Source organism: Phyllostomus discolor, chromosome 2 (genome assembly GCF_004126475.2).
Source record: "Phyllostomus discolor isolate MPI-MPIP mPhyDis1 chromosome 2, mPhyDis1.pri.v3, whole genome shotgun sequence".
NCBI lineage: Eukaryota > Metazoa > Chordata > Mammalia > Chiroptera > Phyllostomidae > Phyllostomus > Phyllostomus discolor.
The window spans coordinates 53,846,562-53,871,768 of NC_040904.2; the positions used below are offsets into that span (position 1 = coordinate 53,846,562).

The 25,207-nt window shown below is 43.8% G+C and overlaps 1 protein-coding gene across 1 annotated transcript; it reads left to right on the forward strand.

Moving 5' to 3' along the window:
• The first annotated feature begins 12,366 nt into the window (after positions 1 to 12,366).
• Positions 12,367 to 14,515, forward strand: CHST2 (carbohydrate sulfotransferase 2). Its single transcript, XM_028505067.2, has one exon. The coding sequence runs from the start codon at positions 12,394 to 12,396 to the stop codon at positions 13,975 to 13,977; it is 1,584 nt and encodes a 527-aa protein (XP_028360868.1). The 5' UTR covers positions 12,367 to 12,393; the 3' UTR covers positions 13,978 to 14,515.
• The last annotated feature ends 10,692 nt before the right edge of the window (positions 14,516 to 25,207 follow it).

A 25,207-nucleotide genomic window follows, 5' to 3' on the forward strand; every position in this document is an offset into this window, starting at 1 on the left:
TGCATGAATTTGAAAAGTTGTGGAAGCAGAGGGGCTTCTTAACTTCCTCAGGGAAGTCCATAAAGAATAGAAAACAGGTTGTAGAATTATCAGATGCCATACAGCAATGGAAACAATTGGCAATTGTCAAAATTCTAGGGTATTCTAAAGCTGCCACCATAGAAACAAAAGGAAATTATTTAGCTGATGCTACAGCTAAACAAGCAGCATTAAACAACCAAATTACCTAGACCTGAGAATGCCCCTTGCTTCTTATTAAATCAATAAAAGGCTCTTTTACAGTTTTTTAAAAGATTTTAGTTATTTTTTTTTAAAGAGGGAAAGAGAGGGAAACATATAGCAGTTGCCTCTTTCATGCCCTCTAATGGGGACCTGTCCCATAACCCAGGCGTGTGCCCTGACCAGGAATCAAACCAGCAACATTTTGGTTTGTGGGATGATGCCCATCCCATTGAGCCCTTACGTCTTCTCCTTTGATTCTAATGTATAAAATAAACTGCAAAACTGCCATTCTCTGGAGCATTTTCTCAATCTGTTGAGATTTTGCTTCGTGGCAATTGTTGTCAGTTTGGGTCAAATAAACTCTTACGAGACTTTTTCTTTGGCTGGAAGTTCTTTTGTCAAAAGAATTGAGAATTACTTTTCATCACACAGAGAGGGCTTCTGTCTCTCATTAGGGATTCTTACTCTAATTTTGTTGGCATTGCCAGTTTGTCAAGCAAAACACCATGTACTATGATGCTGTATTGATACATCAAATCTTCATTCTCTTGGCACAGAGTCTGGTTGGTAGCAATGGCTGAATGATACTTCTCTGTAATGAGTAAAACCATGAACTAAACAGTAGGTCTAAAGTCTACCAGTCTTCTACATTCTGGACAGAGAACATTTGGGGGAAATAAAACAAAATGTCCATTATTAAAGTAGTGGTGAAAAGATAAATCTGGATGAACCCAGGTGTTTGTTGTAAAAATCAAAAGATATTTCAGTACAAAAATTCCTAATTTCTTATGTTTACTGAAATTTCATCAAGCCAATTAAGTGCTGAAATAAATGACAAATGGGGCATTGGCTGGAGATGAAGAAAACAGTATATTTTCATATGAATGTGAGGAGTTTAGATATTTATTGGATTGGAATTTGACCTGTGACATTAAGATGGAGATTGCCTCCTAAAAACTGTAAGTGGGTCTTGAATTGCAGGAAAGACTTTTTTGCATAATAACTTGTATCCTAACAGTGAAATGTTGCATAAAAATAGACAGCTAACAAGGCAAAGAAAAGTAAACAGTTCAACAGATCAACAAAACATTTTGTGCTCTAGAAATGGATGTGACAGTACTGTGCTTGAGCTGAAAGGTTACTCCTTTGAAGTAAATAAAACCACATGTTATATCCTGACTGAGAAAAGAGATGTCTATAAAAGGACAAGGATGTAACATCTGAAAACTAATGAGGTGTTACATTTTGAGCCAAAATTGCATCCAACTTTTCAGCATGTAACTAGGCAAGATCTGAGCCAAAAGATAAAGAGTTGATATAAAACTCTGGTTACTCAGAACTCAGACACTGCCATGGAAGACGAAGGTCAGTTTGGGGGTGGGGAGGAAGCCTTTTCCCCATCTTTCTACAAACCTCATCCAGAACCCTCCTTGTCCTGAAAAAACCCCCACACCAAACCAAATCCCCAAATGTCCCTAACAAAAAAGGGGTTAAAAAAAAGTGAGATGGCATCCTTCTTTTTTTTTTGTAGACCCTGAGTTCTTTTAACATGCTTCATTTCTCCCTGAGAAGAGGCCCTTCACCTGGTGTGGGAGCAGGAATTATTATTGGGTTGGCCAAAAAGTTCATTTAGTTTTTTCTATAAGATGGCTCTAGTAGCACTTAATTGTCTTTAACTTCATTCAAAACAATTTTGTTAGATTGTGTTGTGACAGCTGTCATATCAGCATACATTTAAAAAAACTTATCAAAATAGGTGAATTTTTTATAGCCATCTTAATATTGAAGATAGAAGAAAATACACAAGATTTTCAGCATATTATGCTTTATTATTTCAAGGAAGGTAAAAACACAACTAAAATGCAAGAAAAGATTTGTACAGCATATGGAGAAGGTGGTGACTGATCAAACATGTCAATAGTGGTTTGTGAAGTTTCATGCTGGAGATTTCTTGCTGGACGATGCTCTACAGTTGGGTAGTCAAGTGGAAGTTGATAGTGATCAAACTGAGACATTAACCGAGAACAATCAAATGTTCTACCAAGCAGGATATAGCTGACAGATTCAAAATATCCAAATCAATAAAGTTACTGGTGAAAATGAAAAATGTGTCTTTTATTACATCGAAAAACTAAATGGACTTTTTGGCCAATGCAGTATTTAATAACCACTCTGTGTCAGGCTGGGTGCTTTACTCTTCACTCTCTCTGGCTTTCTCTAGTCATTCTATGAGACAGTTATTGTGATCCCAATATTACAGATGGGAAACTGAGGCTCAAGAGATTACATATCTTGTCCAAGAACACAGGACTAGCAAGTAAACTTGTAGGAAATTGAATCAAGGGCTGATTCCCAATTCTGTAGATCAGCCACTGTATCTCGTTTCTAAATCTCAAGGAACTTAATTCCTTCTGTCAATACACAGAGAATTTTCCAGTTGACAGCCTTCTATCAGACACTGTTGTAACTCAGGTAGAAATCACATTGAAGGCATGGGGGTGTTACACTGGACATGCTTTACATGTTTTAAACAGGATTTGATTACTGTAGAATCATATGGATGCACCATAGAGTTTGGGCTAGTGTGATGTTTCCTCTGCTTCTTCATGAAGAAGCAGACTTTGACTTGGTGATTGGTTGATTATTTTTAAAGCATTTCTGATCATGGATCAAAAACCTCAGCATCAACACTTGTCCACATTTGCAGATGCTGTGTTTCAAAATACAGTGAGAGCCATCTTTCCTGACTGACTAGGCTTAAATGGGAGATGGGTCCAGAGGTCCACAGTGAGGGTGATGGCCACCTCTCAGTGGGTCCAGAGAGGAATAGCTTCTAAGTACCTGATTGTGAGGGGGCAGATCCTCCATGGAGAGAACCAGTATATTCCAAGGAGGAATTCCTGCAAACTGGCTCTCCAGACTGGGGACAAGGGCAGTGGTCAGAGCAAGGCACACTGAGTGCCCCAGCTTCAACACTTAGTGTGTTCATAAATCATGAGTGCTGGGATGCTGATGTGAAAGCAGGGGAAGTGAGATATTCCCAAAGTGCTTTAAGGCCACTTTCTAGCTGAGGAGAGCACAAGATGGCTTTTACTGCTTGTAGGAGATTTTTGGCAGTATGGAGACATGGATGGTGGTGACAAAAGCTGGTGTTTTTGTTTTCAGGCATTAGTTTCTCCAAGAAGCCTTCTCCTGGAAGTTATTCATCGCTATGCACTTTGGACATGATAAATATCTTCATGCAGACTGTTGGGATGAGCCAGCAGGCCAGGCCATCAGAGTGGTGGATGGAGTCCACCCAGAAATTGCTTTTAGTGAACTGAGTATTGACATTATGCCATTCGATTGCATTGACTAGGCTTATAAGAACCAGCACTTTCTGCCCCAACTCTGTAGTCATTTTCATTATAAATTTAGAGACATATTTAAGGACATAGTCTACTTTATATACTACATAATTCTTTTTATAAGAACCCATAGAAAGTCAGCCAAAATATTTATTGAGCACTTATATGTCAGATACTATGCTAGTATTGTAAATAAAGTAGTTAACAAAGAAATCACATGAAGGAACTTCTGGCCAAGATGGAGGTGTGGGTAGACACATTGTGCCTCCTTGAACAACCAAAAGAAGGACAACAATTAAAAAACAAAAAACAACCAGAACTGACAGAAAATTGAACTGTATGGAAGTCCAACAACCAAGGAAATAAAGAAGAAACATTCATCCAGACTGGTAGGAGGGGCAGAGACGGGCAGCCGGGCAGAGAGGATTCTCGGCAAGGTGGCGACTGGAGGACCTGGAGGGGTGAGGCAGTGGCTGGCAGACTCAGCGAGGTGGCAGCTGGTGGAGTGGGCAGTCCCACATTCGAGTGCAGATAAACTGGGAGGAACAACTGGGGAGTGAGACAGACTGTGCAACCTAGGGCTCCAGCTGGGAAATAGAGCCTCAAAACCTCTGATTGAAAACACTGGTGGGGGTTGAGGCAGCAGGAGAAACTCCCAGCCTCACAGGAGAGTTTGTTGGAGAGACCCACAGGGTCCTAGAATGTACACAAAGCCACCCACGTGGGAATCAGCACCAGGAAGGCCCAGTTTGCTTGGGGGGAGCAGCAAAAAGGCCCAATTTGCTTGTTGGTAGTGGGAGAAGTGACCAAAAGCCAACTGAGAGCAGAGCAAGTGGCATTGTTCCCTCTCAGATCTCTACCCCACATACAGTGTCACAATGCAGCCATGTGGGTTGCCCTACCCAGGTGAACACGTAACACTCCATCCCTTACTACATAACAGGTGTGCCAAGACAAAAAAAAAAAAAAAAAATAGCCCAAAGGAAAGAACAGATCAAAGCTCCAGAAAAAATACAACTAAGCAATGAAGAGATAGCCAACCTATCAGATGCACAGTTCAAAACACTCGTAATCAGGATGCTCACAGAATTGGTTGAATATGGTCACAAATTAGATGAAAAAATGAAGGTTATGCTAAGTGAAATAAAGGAAAATGCATAGGGAACCAATAGTGATAGGAAGGAAACCAGGACTCAAATCAACAGTGTGGACCAGAAGGAAGAAAGAAACATTCAACCAGAAAAGAACAAAGAAACAAGAATTCAAAAAAATGAGGACTTAGGAATCTTCAAGACATCTTTAAACGTTCCCACATCCAAATCATGGGGGTACCAGAAGGAGAAGGAGAAGAGCAACAAACTCAAAACTTATTTGAACAAATAATGAAGAACTTCCCCAATCTGGCAAAGGAAATAGACTTCCAGGAAGTCTAGGAGGCTCAGAGAGTCCCAAAGAAGTTGGATCGAAGGAGGAACACACCAAGGCACATCATCATTAAGTTACCCAAGATTAAAAATAAAGAGAAAATCCTAAAAGCAGCAAGAGAAAAGGAGACAGTTACCTACAAAGGAGTTCCCATAAAACTGTCAGCTGATTTCTCAAAAGAGACCTTGCAGGCAAGAAGGGGCTGCAAAGCAGTATTTGAAGTCATGAAAGGCAAGGACTTACATCCCAAATTACTCTATCCAGCAAAGCTTTCATTCAGAATTGAAGGGCAGATAAAGTGCTTCTCAGATAAGGTCAAGTTAAAGGAGTTCATCATCACCAAGCCCTTGTTATAGGAAATGTTAAAGGTGTTTATTTATTTAAGAAAAAGAAGATAAAAAATATGAACAGTAAAATGACAGCAAACTCACAGTTATTAACAACCACACCTAAAACAAACCAAAAACAAACTAAGCAAACAACTAGAACAGGAACAGAATCACAGAAATGGAGGTCACTTGGAGGGTTATCAGCAAGGGAGTGGGAGGGGGAGGGGGATGGTACAGAGAATAAGTAGTATAAATGGTAGGTAGAAAATAGACAGGGGGGTGTTAAGAATCATATAGAAAATGTAGAAGCCAAAGAACTTACATGTATGACCTATGGACATGAACTAAAAGCGGGGAATGTGGGTGGGAGGGGGTGTGCAGTGTGGAGGGGAATAAAGGGGAGAAATGGGACAACTGTAATAGCATAATCAATAAAATATATATATTTTAAAAGAAATCACATGAATGAAGCTGATGATAGAGGATAAAATTTTTTCTTAATTCTCTATGGTAGGCAAAGCTATCAATCTCCTGAGCAAATTTCCTATTTCCTTCTTTATTCCTGCTTTGGAATAAAGCTCAGGGCCCTGTTTTATTTATTTGTTTGTTTGTTTTGGAACTAACCTTTAGCAATTGCACAAAACCTCATGCAGTGAATTGTTACCCAGACCATATTGTTATACACACTCCTGGCTTCATGTTGGTTTTCCTTTAATTTTTTTGTACTTACTGTTATGGGCCACCTCACATCCCATATATACATTTAAGTAGGGGGGCTATATTTAAATAATAAACGAGGCCAACAGGTCCTTGGGACCAGAAGTCAGGAGATACTAATGATTAGATGTGGTCTCTAATTGAATGTGGAAATAAATCTGACTAAAACAGAATGCTAATTAGTGTGAGAGCAGTCCTGGCTGCGTGGCTAATGGGGCCAGGGGTTAAAAGGCAGCAGCCCAGCCATTGTTAGTAGTAAACAGGGCCAGGCAAAGGTGTGAGTGTTGATGTGGGGGCTGGGCCAGAGTTCTTACAGTACTGGCTGACTATGTACCAGAATTTAAAGGTGGGGACTCAGAACACACTGCTTTAAAGGCAGATGGAGCCCTAGCCAGTACTCAGTTTGTTAGAGTGTTGTCTTGATACGCCAAGGTTGCAGGTTCAATCCCTGGTTAGGGTACATACGAGAAAGAACCAATGAATACACAAATAGAGGAACATCAAATTAATGTTTCTCTCTTTCCCTTCCTCTTTCTTTCTAAAATAAATTAATAAACAATTTTATGAAAAGGGAGATGGCAAATAATACACACAGACTAAGCATGAATGAAACCAAATCTGTAATTAGGCAGTAAGCCACTGTGCCAGTTAGAAAGTCTTGGTTGTAACAGAAACTGACTCTGCTGAATTTAATGGGGAGGAGGGAGAAATTTTGGATGCATTTGGAGTAGCTCACAGAATCTAAAGACAAACCACATAATAGGTTTACAAAGGATAGGGCCCCTTCTGGAAGAATAATGAAACATCTCTCTAGGGCTCCCGTGTTGGAATGAAAGGCAGCAAATGTTTTCCATCTTTTGGTCTTTCTGATGAGGATTCAGATTGCCTGACACATGGTAGGAGTTCAATACATATAGACTGAATGAAAGAATGAATGGAACTTTCATGGAGAGAACATCTAATTTGCTGAGTCTGGGTGATATATATGACTCCTGGGAGGAGTGGTATCTTGGCCAAAGGTCTCAGCAAAGCCACAAACAATAGGAAGAGGTGGTTTAGAGGCTATGGAGAATGGATAGGGGGCAAGCAGAGCCCAAGAGGGCGCTACTACAGGCAGCAGATGGCTGGGGGACTAGAGAAAGTGCTGTGTGTAGTCCTGGCAGAGGAACATCTTCTGGTCCAGCTAGCTTGTCCTTATCTACTAATGTCTAGAAGGAAAAAACGCCAAGGCTTTGTTGCCAACTTTCAAGGCTAGGACGTGACCCAGAAAGTAAACGGCTGAGCTAGGTCCTAAAGCGAAGATACTGGAAGGTTGAGCATATCTAGATGGAGTTTTGGGGAGGAGAGTGGTGCTCGAACAAGGACAACAACAGGATGACACATCTGATAATTAGCTGCTTATGTTCTTGGAATAAGCCCACTTCACATGAGCACACATCTCCCATAATATCCTTTTGTGTTCTTCTTAACAAACTTTTTGATGTCCAAAGTTAAGGACACCCTTTTAGGCATTGCAATTCAGGACACACCTCAATTAGGTGGCCACAACCATCTCTGGGCTCCAGCCCCACTGGCCCTCTTGCTGGTCTTTAAACACATAAACCCCATCCCCACCTCATGTCTGCTGCACCATCTGCACATCAGGCTCCTCCTCAGTTCTCACCAGGCTCCTCACTGTTTGCAAGGGTCATCTCTCCAATTTACAGTAGATGCTTCCAGGCATTCTCTTCAACTCTGATCTATTGTATTTCTTCCTTAACACTTACCATTCTCTAAAATAATCTTATCTGTCTCAATGTATGTGTACTGAACGTCTCCCACTTTATAGTGTAAGTTCCATGAGTAGGAACCAGGCCAGTTCCACTTCTGAACCCTGCAGAGTGAGACCAGCACTGGCAAGTTGTATGTGCTCAGTAAACATTTGTCAGTGTTAAGGTATCCTTATATTTCTGGGATAAACCCAAGTTGGTTGTAGTGTACTGCCTTTATTCCCACACTCAGTTAGATTTGTTTTACTGATATTTTATTTATGAGTTTGTTATATATTAATCAGTGAAAGGACCTATTTCATGCTCTGAAATCCCCTCTGGTTATTTTCTGTCTAGTTTTTATGATTTGGAGAAGTGTTCCCTTGCTTTCTATTCTCTGAAAGAGTTTGGATAAGATAGAAATTATCTAGCCCTTGAGTCTGGCAGAACCATCTTTAAAGCCCTCTGGTCCAGCTGTTTTTCTTATGGGAAGATTTTAAATGACGGCTTCATTTCCTTAACAATCATAAAACTATTCCAGCTATTTCTTTCTTTCTTTCTTTCTTTCTTTCTTTTTTTTTTTTTACCAGTTAAGGAAATTCCCTCTACTCTTCCACCCCCTTGGCACTTGACTATTTTATTTCCATTTTTAAACAAAATTAAGTAGAGTGGTTACCTCTGGAGCTTTTGTGTTCTATTGTATAAGGGGTTGATGAGTATTCGATGTTATTGAAAATCATGTAAGGTCATCACTGGACTGATGATGACAGCATGTTTTAAATCAAGGATTATGGCCCTGGCTGGATGGTTCAATGGGTTGGAACATTGACCCGTACACCAGTCTGGGCACATAGCTAGGCTGCCAGTTGGATCCTCAATTGGGGTGCCTACCGGAAGCAACCAATCAAAGTCTGTCTCTGTCCCTTTCTCTCCGCGTCTCTCTCTGCAAGCAGTGAAAAATGTCCTTGAGTGAGGATAAAAAGAAAGAATAAATAAATCAAGGATTATGATCAATCCAATTCTGTGTACTTACGTTCCACTAAAAATCTATTATTTGCTGAAAACATGAGTGCCTGAATCTATCTTGGTGCACAGGGGCAGACACTCTCCAGAGGGGAACCTCGCAGGCCCCAGAGACACAGACGTGCCTAGATGGGAACGGTCCAGGCGACTCAGCCTTACATCTTTTCCTAACACAGACTAGGACAGTCTGGGAAGATCTCTCTGCTGTGTTCCACAGGCTGGGTTCTAGGCCCACAGCACCTCAAAATATTAGGTCCCCTATTGGTCTGGGATTAGGTAAAGGCCACAGAAAGTTTCCAACAGCGGTTTCCGTTCCATATAACAGACACTAGAGAAGAGAGTGCAAAGGGGCCTCCTGGAAAAGACTGAAGCTAAGACCAACCCTGTGGCGTGATGCTCCTCTTCCAATGAAATTATTATGTGATTTAATATATGTCTGGATTATTATTATGCAAAAAGGGTAAGTGGATTAAAATGAAAGGAATTTCTGAACAAAAATGGTAAAAAGTTTGCAAACAAGGAGAGGGTGGAGGGAGATGTAGGAACCTGTGAATTTATGCCAGCTGAACACTCATGTAGGAGAGTCTGGCACATGCATTTACTATTTTTGCCAACTGTAATAAATGTTACAAAATTGTCACAAAATTGTTTCTACACAATTGTTTTAAAAAGGATCCTTACATCAAGTGACTGCAATTCATATGCTTTTCAAGTAATCACAAAGCGAGAGACTAACTGAAAATTATTAGAAATTATTTTTTTGGAATCACGTTGAATACAAAGATCGACATTTTCTTTTCTTCCCAGCTCCCTCTCTCTTCCACCAGTCTTTTAATGTGCTAATACAACTTTCATTTTTGTGGGAAAAAGGCAGAGGGAAGAAGAGACAGGGACATTTGAGTCAGCACTTGAATCGAGGCAGGTGGGTCCTGAAACGAAGAAATGGGAGTCCCTCAAACTCTACCACCTGCATCTGTGCGCAGGGATTAAAACCCCTGTCTGTCCTAGGCTTCTTGAGAAAACTGCTGCTTATAAAATTCCAGTTCTCTTCCTTTCTCTGCAGCGAATCTATCCTAGAAACGCCTTATCCTTTCACTTTATCAGGATCACAGGGTGGGGGTGGAGGTGGGGAGATATGAACGCCACTTGTAACATTATGGATTTTTTTCTGGAAAACAGGGTTAAGTCAACTTCTTTGAACATTTTTCTATGCTGAAAGACCACATGAGTTACTTTCCAGAGTCCTTGCACTTAAAAGATTCTGTAAGTCTCACTGGAGAATAATAGTACAAAGAGCAACATTTTAAATTTAGAGGGATCCTCTGGTTGAGAGGCTGTCCAAAATAGCACAAAAATAAACTTGCATTAACTTTGTTAAACTGCTAAAAACTTCTTGGGACAGAAGACAAACAAAACGCCTCCGGATTTGCATTATTCACTGGGCCCAGGAGCTTCAGGACATTTCAGATTCAGCCAAGGCCTTACTTAGCTGGGTTCTAATCATTTGGGCACCTAACACCTTACCACCTTCAGTTACTGGAGGCTATTACAATTGTCCCACTTTACGGCTGAAACTGAGGTTATGGCTTAGTCTTCTTTGGTTCAGTTAAGGGGGTTGGGAGAGAGAGAGAGAGAAGCTTTTCTTCATTATCTTTTTAAAAAAATATTAAGCCAACTCAAAATTATCTTCCACTTTAAAAACAGTGTTTCCTTTAGGGTCAAATCGTTTGATCCCATCTCTGAAACCAAAAAGGAAGATAAGTATTTTACTGTAAATTAAAACAAAGGGTCACCTCCCCGTATCCCTATTCCCAAGGAGTCAGTCACAGCGGTCGCAACATTTCCCAGCCCAAATCGGGAATGGATTTGGTGGGGGTCGTAATAAACCCAAAACAGCCCTATCCATGCTTGTAATAAAGCCTGGAGAAGGCACCCGCCGGCACAGTGCCCGGACAGCGTCTTTTTTGACCCTGGGGTCAGAAAGATTTATTACTTCCTCAGTGAGGGAGAAACCTTAGGCCAGCTAGAACTCGCGAGCCAGTAGTGGAAAGCCTGCAAGCGGCGCTCTACGTCCTCCGAGCACTGCTGGGCGCGGGTGTCTTCGGTTTCCGGAGAGGACGGGCGGGGGTGAGGGGGGTGGTTCCAGCCCCTAGGGAAGAGCAGAGTGGGCGGCCGCTGGGGGTTTCTGCCCAAACTTTATCACCTACTCTTTTGGAAAGCAAGAATGTGCTGCTGAGCCCGATAGCTGCACGCAGAGTCCAAGTTACCCACAGCTCGTGGTGCCCAAGTGCTCTGAACCCCGCGTCCGCGCTCCTGAGCTCTGAGCACGCGTTGTTACGGCCTCCGCCAAGCGCTTGGCGGGCCAAGCAGCACCGCAGTAAATCCAGCCCCGCTTCTCCAGTCCCTAAAGCCGGTGCTGCGAGGGGGCGGGCGCGGGGGGCGGGCACGGGACTCGCAGCGGAGGAGTGCCGCGCGGTGAAGGGGAGGAGCTGCAGCGACAGACGGCGGCGCGCACCAACCCGGCGCCGCCTGCCGGGAGCCGCGCAGAGGCTGGCCCGAGCGCGTCGCAGCCGCTCGCGTAGGGTAATCTGGAAACAGCATCCTCTCCGGCCGGTGGCGGCGGCGGCGGTAGGGGTTTCCTCTGCCCGAATACCTTGTCAGCCAGAAGCGGCTGGTCCCGGGAGCAGAACGGGCAAGGGATCGCTGTGGACTCCTTAGCCGCGCGCTCTTTATTTAGGGTCCTCCCAGACCAGTTGGAGACTGAGGAGCGGCGGGGGCTGCCGGCAATGCCCGCCGGAGCATCCTCTGGGTGATGGAAGAAACAGCTGCTGCCGCTGCCGCCGGGTCGCGGGGCGCCCCATCCACCGCCACCAGAGACATGGGGAGATTCGGGGCTCGGAGGCCAAGAGTCGGAGAGGCGGAGCCGCTTTGCCTGGAGCTGGGTCTCGTATAAGCCCCCTCCCCCCAACCTCCCCCAGCGGGCTTCGGCCCCAGGAGCTAGGAAGGAAGCTGCGGTCTGGAGGAGGCGGGGGATACGCAGCAGGAGCCGGGTGCACTGGGCTCAGCGGAGAGCGGAGCGGATCTGGCCGGGTGAAAGTTTACCTTCCCCAGCCGCGGAGTGCCCGCTGTCCGGAAACTCGGCCCTGGGCTTGGGCTGCCGAGTCCTGTGGCCCCCTTGGAGGTACAGGGACCCCCAGCGGGAAGGCGGTGCGCGAGAAATCCAGGAACGAGTAACCGCAAGACAGACCGTCGGCCCGCGATCCAGGGCCGCCCCGGGTCGCGCCCGCGGCTCCAGGTGAGCTGGGGAGCCAGGCGGACCCGAAGGTGGGCGTTACTTAGGCAGAGGCGGCGGTTGCGGGGAGGATTGGGGCTCACCAGTTTATTCCGCTTGCCCTCGCAGGTCTTTCTCGGAGCCGCTGCCATGGGAGAGCCAATCCTGGGCGCTGGGGACCAGCCGCCGCTGCTGCCGCGCCCGACTAGGAGCCGCGGCCCCAGTCCTCGCTCCCGAAGCCGGCCCGCTTCGTCCCCACCCCGGGCTGTAGGGCCACCTCCGCCGCACCACGGGCCGGGGCTGTGCCTGTGATGAGCCGCAGCCCGCTGGGAGCTTTGCCCCCGGGCGCGCCGCCCCGGTTGCTCCCGGCCGCGCCTGCCGCTGCGGCGCGCGCCCTGCTCCCGCCGTGGCCCCGACGCCCGGGCAGACGGTGGCCCGCGTCGCCGCTCGGAATGAAGGTGTTCCGTAGGAAGGCGCTGGTGCTCTGCGCGGGCTATGCGCTGCTGCTTGTGCTAACTATGCTCAATCTCCTGGACTACAAGTGGCACAAGGAACCGCTACAGCAGTGCAGCCCCGACGTGCCACTAGGTGCCGCGGTGGGAGCGGCTGGAGATGGCTGGGGGCGCCCGGGGCCTCCTCCAGCCGTGTCGCGCCGCGCACACACCGGCTTGGACCCCCGCACCCCGTACCGCCCCCTTGCCGCGGTCGTCGGGGCGGCTCCCGCAGCTGCAGCGGGGGCCGCAGCCCCTTCTGGTAATAGCACTCGAGGTACCAGGGGTGGCGAGGACAAGAGGCAGTTGGTGTACGTGTTCACCACGTGGCGCTCGGGCTCGTCTTTCTTTGGTGAGCTCTTCAACCAGAACCCCGAGGTATTCTTCCTCTACGAGCCAGTGTGGCACGTGTGGCAAAAACTCTACCCAGGGGACGCGGTTTCCCTGCAAGGGGCAGCGCGGGACATGCTGAGCGCTCTCTATCGCTGCGACCTCTCAGTCTTCCAGCTGTACAGCCCCGCTGGCAGCGGGGGGCGTAACCTCACCACACTGGGCATTTTCGGCGCGGCCACCAACAAGGTTGTGTGCTCTTCGCCTCTTTGTCCTGCCTATCGCAAGGAGGTTGTGGGGCTGGTGGACGATCGCGTGTGCAAGAAGTGTCCACCGCAGCGCCTGGCGCGTTTCGAGGAGGAGTGTCGCAAGTACCGCACCCTAGTCATCAAAGGCGTGCGTGTCTTCGATGTGGCAGTGCTGGCGCCGCTGCTGCGTGACCCGGCCCTGGACCTCAAGGTCATCCACTTGGTCCGTGATCCTCGAGCTGTGGCCAGCTCGCGTATCCGCTCGCGCCATGGTCTCATCCGTGAGAGCCTGCAGGTGGTGCGCAGCCGAGACCCGCGAGCCCATCGCATGCCATTCCTGGAGGCCGCTGGCCACAAACTAGGTGGCAAGAAGGAAGGGGTGGGTGGACCAGCAGATTACCATGCACTTGGCGCTATGGAGGTCATTTGCAACAGCATGGCCAAGACATTGCAGACGGCTCTGCAGCCTCCGGACTGGCTGCAAGGTCACTACCTGGTGGTGAGGTACGAGGACCTGGTGGGAGACCCCGTCAAGACCCTACGGAGGGTGTATGACTTTGTGGGGCTGCTGGTGAGCCCCGATATGGAGCAGTTTGCCTTGAACATGACCAGTGGTTCGGGCTCCTCCTCCAAGCCTTTCGTGGTGTCTGCGCGCAATGCCACACAGGCTGCCAACGCATGGCGGACTGCCCTCACCTTTCAGCAGATCAAACAGGTGGAGGAGTTTTGCTATCAGCCCATGGCTGTGCTGGGTTATGAGCGGGTGAATAGCCCGGATGAGGTCAAAGACCTCAGCAAGACCCTCCTCCGCAAGCCCCAGCTCTGAGAGGGCTTCCGGGGAGACCTGACTGTAGATGATTGTGGTGTGTTTAAACGGAAACAATCCAGACCCAAACCAGGAAGCCCACATGTTCTGTTGTAGATGTATAACATAACCACACAGACGCTTGGCTGTCGAGGTTCTGAGTCATTGAATTTCAAGGACGAGTCACAATACACACATCTCAGAAAAGGCAAGACTTGAAAGTTCTGACCAGCTGTCCTCTCTTCTCCCCCCCGTTTCTCTTCCTTTCTCTCATGTCTTACCCTCTCCCCTACCTGTCCTTCATTTTGAAATGGGATGCTGATTAAATCAAGATCCAGTAACCCAAATCTTGTTTACAAAGTTTTTGTGGTATCTGTGAACCTGTAACAGTAAGTTGGATGTGAAGGGTGGGACAAGGAAAGGGGCAGTGGCTCCGGAACAGGAAGCCCCACTGGGTGTGACACACCAAGGAGGCATTCTTTTAAAGTAGACTTCTGTAAAAACAAAGGTTATATGTGAGTATTAATAAAGAAGGTAATAAATAATATTCTTTTTTATATTTGCCTCCATTACTTTGGATTTACATCTGTTAATCTGTGTAGCTTCAGAAGAATCTGCTTCCCATCCCCCCTTTTCCAGTCTGTTTCCTAAAGAACAGCTAAGATGGGTGGGGGTGGCCTCTGACGCCTCGGTAAGAACCTGGGAGTTGTTTTCTCATGTGTAAATCACAGCCTGTCAGGTGCTGAGGAACGGGAACAAATCTTCAAATTCACAACCAAGTGGGGCAGTGGAGGAGAAGGCACATACCACTTTGCTTTTCCACCTGGAGCACAGAAAGGAAGAAGCAACCCCTTGAGAACCTGAAGGCATTCTGTTTTGATTACTGAGTGAGGGCTGGGGAACCTTGAAGCAGAGAGCAACCTTTCAGTCCTGAAGTTAGTTCAAGAAGAGAGTTTTTTTTTTAAAGGAATGTATGCAATTAAAAATATGTAATTAAAAATGACCTCTGATGGTTAGAACACAAACCTCAACTATTGGTGTGAACGTGCTGTTGGCAGTGGTAGCACTTCCTGGGTTGGAAAAGTGAGAGAAGTGTATGTGTCTGGCGTGCCCGTCTGCTCTGACACAGTGCGCAGGGACATGTGCGCAGGGAGGCTTTCCCCGAGGATGGTGAGGGCACTGGCAGCCTCATTTTCCTCTCCTCCTGTCCAAATTAGCACAAAAGAGAACGTGAAGTTGATAATGGTTTATTTAGGATGACCTTGGGGCATGTTGCCTTTCATTACATTTCCTAAAAGTTCAAGGAAGCTATAACAACAGGTGCTTCAGCAAAGAGCTTCTGTTAGATAGGAAAATGAATTACTAGCTAGTGTGTTGGATTTTGAGATTGGGTCTTTCCCGAGGAGGAACCCATTGTGATTTTCCTGCAGTGGTACTGATGTTGCTGCTGCTCTGAGCCCTCTCGGCTGGGAGGCTGGGAGCGTGCTGCAGAATGTCAGGGTGCACTAAGGAGTTAGGAAGCCTGAAAGAAACAAGGTGGTGTAGTTACCTAGTACAGCAGGTGAGTGTATGAGTGTTAGAATGTGTTGTGAGATCTCTGCAGGCCAACCAGTATGGGTTAAACACTGGGGATTTTATTTTAAGGAAAGCATGTTAAAAAATAGGAACATGGGAAGTATTTTAACACGATGATTCTTAAGTATAATTTTCATTACTATGTGAAATCTACACTGTTAAGAATTCCAAGATAAACAAGCACAGAGGTTTGAAAAAGATGTATTGAGCAGTGGATTTTATAACACATTCTAGAATAGTTTGTTTTTAATTTATTAAAATAGTGTACAGAATTGTGTTTAGCCAGCCTTGCTACACCTATAACACATGGGACATGTTTTCTCTGATACTTTCATGGTAGTGCCTATGCTGAACTCCCTTCAGCAGCGGAATATTTGTAATAGCTTTAATTTTAGACTACTTTAAAATTAAGTGAACAAAATAAATATTAATGTTGGATGACTATAAATGAAACAGGTTTATGGGGAAATTAAGACAGCATCATTAAAAAGGAACCACTCTGAATAAAATAACCATTTAAAAACATTTCAGATGCCATTCAGCTCTTTTCACTTAATCACAGTAAAATTCATGCTTCGTTTCTGAGTGAAGGATGTTTAAGCAGTTGAAGCACTTGTTTCTCAGCATATTGAAGGGATTTGATTGCATTAAAGTAGAACTACAATGTTTTGGGACCTTGTATTTAAAAATATGTTCGATGCTGCATAGAGCCCTCGCAGCCTGCAGAGAATCTGTGGCCTCTGCTCAGATGGAGTTTTTAGGCTAGACACTAACAATTCCCCCTTGCTGCGTTCAGATGCGGTTTTCACCTGTGACTCTCTTGTTTTGTAGCAGCTGCATTCTCTCCCCTCTGCCACTCCTGGGCTCTGCAATTTGAAAAGGTGAATTGTTGCTTCTGGAGACTTGTACCTAGCTGCATTCTAGGAAAGTGAGACAGGGCTGTTCCCTCTAATGGCCAAGATAGTCATATCAGTAACATTCAGCTTCCACAGGTCTGAGAAGGAGCGAAGTGGTTTTTTTTTTTGGCATTAATAAGCTTCTGTCAAGTCCTTGGTGCAAGCAAACCTGTTCCTCAACACACTGCAGCGGAGCCGTGGCCATATTCTGAGGCAGCAGAAAATGTGAAAGAGGTCTTTCATATTCCCCAACTTGGCAATATATCCATCAGCAGGAGGAAATATTTTTCAGAACAGGTCATCAGAGTGATTTTTATTTTCAAACTCTAGTGAGCTGATAGCATGCCTGACTTGCCCCTTTGCCTTTGGAATGCCTTTGTTAATTAGGAAGCTCTGTTTATAAAATGAAGTCTACCCATTGCATTTAGTCACAAATACGAGTTTGGAACAAGGCAGCGGCACAGGCTGGGTGCTTGGGTTTCAGGGAGCTCAGAGGCACTCAAAGGCCTCATTCAGACTGACCCATGGGTGCCTGGCAGGCAAGGACAGGGGCAAATCCTGTACCGTTCAGTGTCTACCACAGAGTGAGTGCCTGATAAATATTTATTACAGAAGTGGATGAAACATGTAACTATCAAGTTTTGCTCAGAAGGCAAAGAGGAAGAATGTGTTACCTCCTTGGAGAGAGTGCTAAGTTTGCTGAAGGAAGTGGGCCTTCGCTTCTGTTTCAATGTGGGGAGTGGGCAACAAACATCTTCAAGATTTCCAGGGTGACCTTGTATGGACCAATATTTCCCACCAGTGAATTAGAAACAAAAATTCAGAGTTTCTGAATGTAGAGAGGTAAAAGTTTCCAAATGAGGAATTTGTTTTGTATTGTTTATTTTCTCAATTTTACAAACAAGGTCAAGGCAGAAATCAGAGTATACCTGCAGAACGAAGGCTGTGCTGTTGCCTCAGGGAGGGCCAGAGAGTTGCTGGTTACTGCAGAAGCCATGTGAAGGCACTGTGTGAAGGTGCAGTGTGAAGGCCTGTGAGGTGGAGTTCACCCAGGCACAGGAGTAGTTCAGGAGTCTATGCAATGGTGCTGAGTGAGACAATGGCTGCCTGTCCCCATGCATGCCTGCTCTGCCACGGCCAGTCCTATCCAGCGTTTTTGCTGCACACAGCATAGTTGTGGGTGGATTATGCTGTCAATTTGAAATTAATGTGAATTTGAGTGAGGCCATTAATATTCTCTGGGTCTGAGCAATGAAATAAAGATCATATTTGAAACCCGATCTCTAGAGATGGCTTCAGCAAGACCAAGAGGAAAATAAAGAGGTATGTGTTCTTTGTAGTCATGACTAAGGATGAAGAGTCAGGTTATCACTGCCCCAACTTTCTCCCCCCACATGGCACATGTACACACCTGCACGTACAGGTGATTGGCTGCATTGTCTTCAGGTCTGGAAAAGACAGCCTATTCATGCCAGCTAATGGGTGTGTGGCCAGGGGCACTCTGATATCAGGCCTCTGGAGGGCAAGTGGGCAATGGTTCTTTCAGGCCCTGTGACAGTTTTGTGTCAGGATTTACTGTGGACAGGTAGAAAATGACAACACAATGTGAAGAAGGCCTTGAGGTGTGTGACGGTATGTCACAAGGTCAATGCATAGTACACAGAGCCCTTTGTCACTCACCTTGTGGAGGGCCCTTTTAAGTTTGTCACAGTCGGGAGCATGATTTCTCCACCTAGTTCCTCCTTTCCAGGTACCCGAGCCCCTACTTTGGCAATTCAGGTAGAGCCACTTAGCTGCGTGGGTACAGGCTCTGGTGAGAGAGCTTGATACTGGAAATTACAGGGCTTGACTTTTATTACATCTGATGCAATTCCACACACCCTTAATCAAATAATGCTAAGGAAATTGTTAAATTCTGAGTGGCATATTAAACTTACAGAATGGGAAACTTTATGAACTAGTATTTGGGGATGATATTGTTTATAACCTTGAAGGAGGCTTGAAGGGGCAGAAGCCTGTCTATACATTTGTCTGGATGATAAAGTGTGGTTAAGGCCAAAGCTGAACTTTTGGTTGAACCAGTTGCTGGTAATCAGATATGAAAGTGTTTTTGGAGCGCTTGACTTTTCAGATTTCTGACAGTCACCCTTCCAAGTGAATACAGTGAAAATGGTCACTGTGACCAAAAGCTGCTCAGAACCACTCAGTAATGGCTCCCATCCCTGGTGTATAGACAGAGAAATTTCTCCATAGAAATTTGCCTTGAACCAGTTAGTCCCCTAGACAGGACCAACCACATAATTTGTGGGGGCTCTGTGCAAATGAAAATGTGGAACTTCTTGTTAAAAAATTGTGAAGCATTTCAATTTGGCCGCAGCAGGGAATTTAACCAAGCAGAGCCCTTCTGAGAGTGGGCCCCCAGACCATGCAGGCTGTACACAGTGGGGGCAGTCCTGGGTGCAGATGCAGACTCTGAGATGCCAACTGCAGGAGAGAGTGAATCATGCTGGCCTGCAGGCCCCTGGAAGAAGGGCGTAAAAGGATGAAGTATTGGGTGTAACTGTAATGAAAGCAAAGACATCCTAGTGAGACAAGTGTACTTTGTGTGGCTGAATTCTAAGGAGGTAAGTACACACAGGACAGATAATCCCTGGGGATGCAGCGAGTGACTGGCAGTGCCCTCTGAGTCATCGGTTGGTCTTGATCCTGTTCAAGACCGAGACTGCCTGTGCTTTTGTGGGGGCCCTTCTCATCAGAACAGGGCAGATGTCTCATGAGTATGGAGACCATGACCTCCTGGTCCTCAGCATGTGGATGCTGGCAAGGTCTGTTCATGATAATGTTCCCACCCTTCTGGAATTTCTATGGGACTCTGTTTGCACTGTGTATAGTATAGAGAGAAAGTCTATATGTGGAAAAGCAAAAGGTCAAGTCACAGTGAACTTGAGCAATGCAGGTGCAGGATGTGCTAAGCCAAGTGGCATGCCTCCTCAGTGTGCTTCATGGAGTCAGCTGATTTTCACTACAGGTGTGATGTGTCCCCCCTTTTCCTCTGGGTAACAGTTCTCCATCCTCTCTATAGCTCTCCTGTCTCCCCTTTCTGCTCTACTTTGTGAAAAGATCCTGGATCTTTGTCAAGCTTTTATTTATCAGTCCTGTTCCAAGCTACACCCCGCTCCCCTTGCTGCTCCTGCATGGGTCTGCTGGTGGTAGTGACTGCACAGTGGGATTCTTTGTTTATAGCCAACTTCTAGGCAGGAAAGGAAAGTTCTGGGTCCTATTTGTAAGTGTGCATCTTGCCAATACTGAGGCAACACCCTACTTGTAGGTCTTTATTTAGTGTGTGCTAAAGAAGAGATATAACCCCAGAAACCAGAGCAGAAGGGATTGAGGGTCAGACGCTTTGTCAGAGAGGCTTTAGAGTTAGTTTGCAATAGTCCATGATGCCCTGAACTTCATATGTGTGGCAGATAAGCTGAAAAAGAAGGCAAATTCCTATGGACAAAAGGAATACCAAATGATGCCTGGAAAGGTCTTAGATGTGGTCTTTCCATATTCATGGTTGAAAGAGAGAAGCCATCAACCCCCCCTGAAGGAAGATAACAAGTGAATTATAGTCAAACAGAAATGATACAGTTTTTAAAGGGCCCAGTAGAAAAATGCATTACTGTAATATCGGCTGAGGCTGTGTGTTTGCTTTTGACATGTGGAGCTCACTGCCAGTATGACCCTCTTTTACCCTTCTGAGGGACTGGCCAATTTTCAAGACACAATGTGGAGGTCTAAAGATTACATTTCCATTTTCAGATGTCCCACTTACTCTGGTAAACTCTTATTCTCTCTAGGACTGAACTAGATCCTGGGAGGAATTAAAATGTTTGATGTTCTCATATTGGTGCTCAGTATCTTTAGATGTAAAAGGGTATTATGTTATTTCTTTATAAAAATAAAAATAGGAATGACACATTTTCTTTCTGAAATAATGGCATTCACATTTATAGTTTTCAGCCTGTTATTTAACCAGCCTTCCTGCCTGGTGGGACGTGAGTGCCGAGTACACTTTCTTTAGCTTCAGTATTTGCTGCACATAGTTTTTAGTTTATGTTTTCACACTTCCTAAGCGACTTCTTGACGTGCTGTGCTCTTTGTGACTTTCTATCACCATTTTAATTTCACTTTCCAATGTCCTGAGTAGGGATAGTGATGATGGTGATGATGATGATAATTGTACCATCATTTACCCTCTGTAGACCATTCTCTGTGTGCCAGCCACTGTGCAGAGCCCTTCACACATGTGGTTGTGTTGGATTGCCATAACAATCCTGTGGGATCCATGTTATTGTCCCCACTTTGTAGAAAGGAAGTAATAGGTTTAGATGGGAAATTTCCCTAATTACCACAGCTAGTGGTAATTTTCCTTGGCCACATAGCTAGTAAGTGATAAAACCTCTTTCCTTTTGTTTGGGACATCAGGTATCCCACAGTTTCCACTTAAGGGATACTAACAAAATAGCAAATCCTTTTTTTTTTCCCCCACAGGCAAATGCTTTCTGAGAAATGCATCTCGAATGTTTGAGGCATTATGTTTTCAGTCAGGGAACAGGTGTTTGCAGTATCCTTAGAAATGCATTTAAATTTTTTTTCATGAATGCACATAGTTTTATTTTATTTTTTATTAAATTTATTGGAGTGACATTGGTCAATAAAATTATGTAGATTTAAGGTGTACAATGCTATAATGCATCATCCATGTATTGTATTGTGTGTTCATCACTCCAAGTCAAGTCTCTTTCCATCACCATTTATCTCCCTATACCCTCACCTACCTTGCCCACCCCCCTTTTACCCTATTGTCCTGTGTCTGTGAGTTTTTCCCTTAATCCCTTAACCATTTTCACCCAGCCCCACAGTCCCCTCCCTTCTGACAACTCTCAGTCTGTTCTCTGTATTGATAAATTGATTTCTACTTTGTTTGTTACTTTATTCTATTCATTAGGTTCCACATATGAGTAAAATTATATGGTACTCATCTTTCTCTGACTGGCTTATTTCACTTAGTATAATGTTCTTCAGGTCCATCCACACAGTCACAAAGGGTAAGATTTTTCTTTTTTATGGTAAGGTAGTATTTGTGTAAATACTATTTGTGTAGTACATTGTGTAAATGTACCTTCACTTTTTTATCCACTCATCTACTGATGGACATTTGGGCAGCTTCCACATCTTGGCCATTGCAAGTAATGCTGCAATGAACACAGGGTGCTTCTGTTCTTTCAAATTAGTGTTTTGGGTTCCATTGGATATATTCCCAGAAGTGGGCTTGCTGGGCCAACAGTGTGTTCTCTTTGAAGAAGTGTCTGTTCAGGTTCTTTGCCCATTTTTAATTGGATTATTTTTTGTGATGTTGTGTAAGTTCTTTGTAAATTTTGGATATTAACCCCTTATCAGATGTATCATTGGTGAATATGTTCTCCCATTCAGTGGGTTGTCTTTTCATTTTGCTGATGTTTCCTTTGCTGGGCAAAACTTTTTAGTTTGATGTAGTCCCATTTGTTTATTTTTCCTTTGTTTTTCTTGCTGGAGGAGATATATCAGAAAAAATATTGCTATGAGAAATGTTTGAGATTTTACTGCCTGTTTTCTTCCAGGATTTTTATAGTTTCAAGTCTAATGGTTAAGCCTTCAATCCATTTTGAGTTTATTCTTGTATATGGTATAAGTTGGTGATCTAGTTTCATTTTTTTTGCATGTATCTATCCAATTTTCCCAACACCGTTTATCAAATAGACTATCTTTACCCCATTGTATGTTTTTGACTCCTTTGTCAAATATTAATTGACATTAAGATGTGGGTTTACTTCTGAGCTTTCTATTCTCTTCCATTAATCTATATGTCTGTTCTTATGCCAGTACATTGCCGTTGTAATTACTATGGCCTTGTGGATTGATATCAGGTAGTGTGATTCCTCCAACTTTGTTCTTTCTTAAGGTTCCTTAAGAAAACTATTGGGGATCTTTTGTGGTTCCATAAATTTTTGAAATACTTGTTCTAGTTTTGTGAAATATGTCACTGGTATCTTGACATGAATTGCATTGAATCTATAGATTGCTTTGGATAGTATGGACAATTTAATGATGTCAATTCTTCCTACTCATGAACATGGTATGTGCTTCCACTTCATTGTATCTTCTTCAATTTCTTTCTTTAATGTCATAATTTTCTGAGTATAGGTCTTTTACATTCTTGGTTAAATTTATCTAGTTTTTTTATGCAGTTGTAAACATAATTGTTTTCTTAGTTTTCCTTGTAATAGTTCATTATTGGTGTATAAAAATTCCACTTGTTTCTGGATATTTATCTTGTATCCTGCTACTTCACTGAATTCATTTATCAGTTCTAGTAGTTTTTGGTGGAGTCTTTAGGGTTCTCTATGTATAGTATCATGTCATCTGCAAATAATGACAGTTAACTTTTTTCTTTCTGATTTTGATGCCTATTGTTTCTTCTTTATCTCTGATTGCTGTGGCTAGAACCTCCAATACTCCACTGAATAAGAGTGGTGAAAGCATTGTTCCTGATATTAAGGGGAACACTTGTAGTTTGCCCATTGAGCATGATATTAGTTGTGGGTTTGTCATATATGGTCTTTATTACATTGAGGTATGTTCCCTCTATTCCCACTTTGCTGAGAGTTTTTGTCATAAATGCATGCTGGATTTTATCAGATGTTTTTTCTGTGTCTATTGATATAATCATGCAGTTTTTATCCTTCATTTTGTTTGTGTGGTGTATCATGTTTATTGATCTGTGGATATTGTATCAACCTTGCATCCCTGGAATAAATCTTACTTGATCATGGTGTATGATCTTTGTACTGTATTGCTGAATTCACCTTGCTAATATTTTGTGAGGATTTTAGCATCTACATTCATCAGGAATATTCGCTATAATTTTCTTTCTTTGTAGTGTCTTTGGAATTAGGATAATGCTGTTCTCATAAAATGAGCTTGGGAGTCTTTCCTCCTATTGGATTTTTTGGAGTAATTTGAGAAGAAGAGATATTAATTCCTCTTTGAGTGTTTAATACAATTCACCTGTGAAGCCATCTGGTCTAGCACTTTGGTTTGTTGGGAGTTTTTTGATTACTGTTTCAATTTCAATAGTTGTAATCTGTGTCCAGATTCTCTGATTTTTCCTGATCCAGTTCTTGGAGGTTGTATGTTTCTAGGAATTTGTCTATTTCATCCTGGTTGTCCAATTTTATGGCGAATTGTTTTTCATATTATTTTTTTTACAATCCTTTGTATTTTTTGTTGCCAGTTGTTACTTCTCTTTTATTTCTGATTTTATTTATTTGTGTCTGCCCTTTTTTTTCTTGTGGTTAAAAGTTTGTCAGTTTTGTTTGTTTTCAAAGAACCAGCTCTTGATTTCATTGGTATTTTCTTGTGTGTTTTTAGACTCTATTTTGTTTATTTCTGCTCTGATCTTTATTAATTCCTTTTTTCTAGTTACTTTGGACTTTGTTTTTTCTTATTTTTGTAGTTCCTCTAAGTGCAAAGTTGTATTGTTTATTTGAGATTTTTCTGGTTAAAATTTTTTTTCCTCTTATTGATTCTAGAGAGAGGGGGAGGGAGGGAGGAAGAGAGGGAGCAAAATATTGATGTGAGAGAGAAACATGGATTTTTTTTTTCCTTCATGAGCCCTAATTGGGGACCGAACCTGCAACCCAGGCATGTACCCCTACTGGCGATTGAACCAGTGACCTTTTGGTGTGAGGGATAACGCCTAACCAAATGAGCCACCTCATCAAGGGCAGAGTTTTCTTGTTTCCTGAGGTAGCGGGTAATGCTGTAATTTCTGTCTTCGGACTGCTTTTACTGTGACCCATAGATCTGGGGTTGTTGTGTACTCATTTCATTTGTTTCAAGGTATCTTTTGAATTCCTCTTTGATGTCATTGTTAACCCATTCATTGTTTAGTACATGTTATTTAGCCTTCGTATCTCTGCCTTTCCTGGACTCATGTGTCTTTTTTGTGCACCAGGTTAGGGAAGTTTTTGATCATTATTTATTTAAATCATTTCTAGGCCCCTTGCATTCTCTCTCTTCTCTTTCTGGTAACCCTTTTATGGGAAAGTTGTTATGCTTCTTGTTGTTCCAAAGGTCCCTTAAACTATACTTTTTTAAAAAAATTCTTTTTTTTTCTGCTGTGATTACATGTTTTTTCCTATCTTGCCTTCTAAATTGCTGATTTGATCCTCTGCTGCATTCAACCTACTATTTACTCCAGTGTATTATTTATTTCAGATATTGTAGTCTTTATTTCTGGCTGGTCTTTTTAATGGTTTCCGTGTCTTTTTTAAATGCTCTTGAGCATCTTTATAACCATTGCTTTGAACTCTATATCTGATAAATTGCATGTCTCCATTTCATTTAGCTATTTTTCTGGAGATTTCCCCTGTTCTTTCATTAGGGGTATGTTTCTTTGTCTTCCCATTTTGGCTGCCTCTTTGTGTTTGTTTCTATGTATTAGATAGATATGGTATATCTCTCAGTCTTGGTGGGGTGGGCTTATGTAGTAGGTATCCTGTGGGTCCAATGGTACACGCTTCTTGATGACCTGAGCTGGGTGCTCCAGAAATATACCTGGTGTGAGTTAAGTAGGCTCTCCCATTGTAATTGAGTCTTGATTGCTATTGTCCCATTTGTGTGTGGGACTGACCCTCAGGCTGGCTGATTGTGAGTCTCAACCCCCGACCTTGGTGTTTAAGCTGTTCTGC

What these genes read in the sequence shown, in the direction of transcription:
- CHST2 (XM_028505067.2), top strand. Translation starts at nt 12,394, where the DNA reads ATGAGCCGCAGCCCGCTGGGAGCTTTGCCCCCGGGCGCGCCGCCCCGG.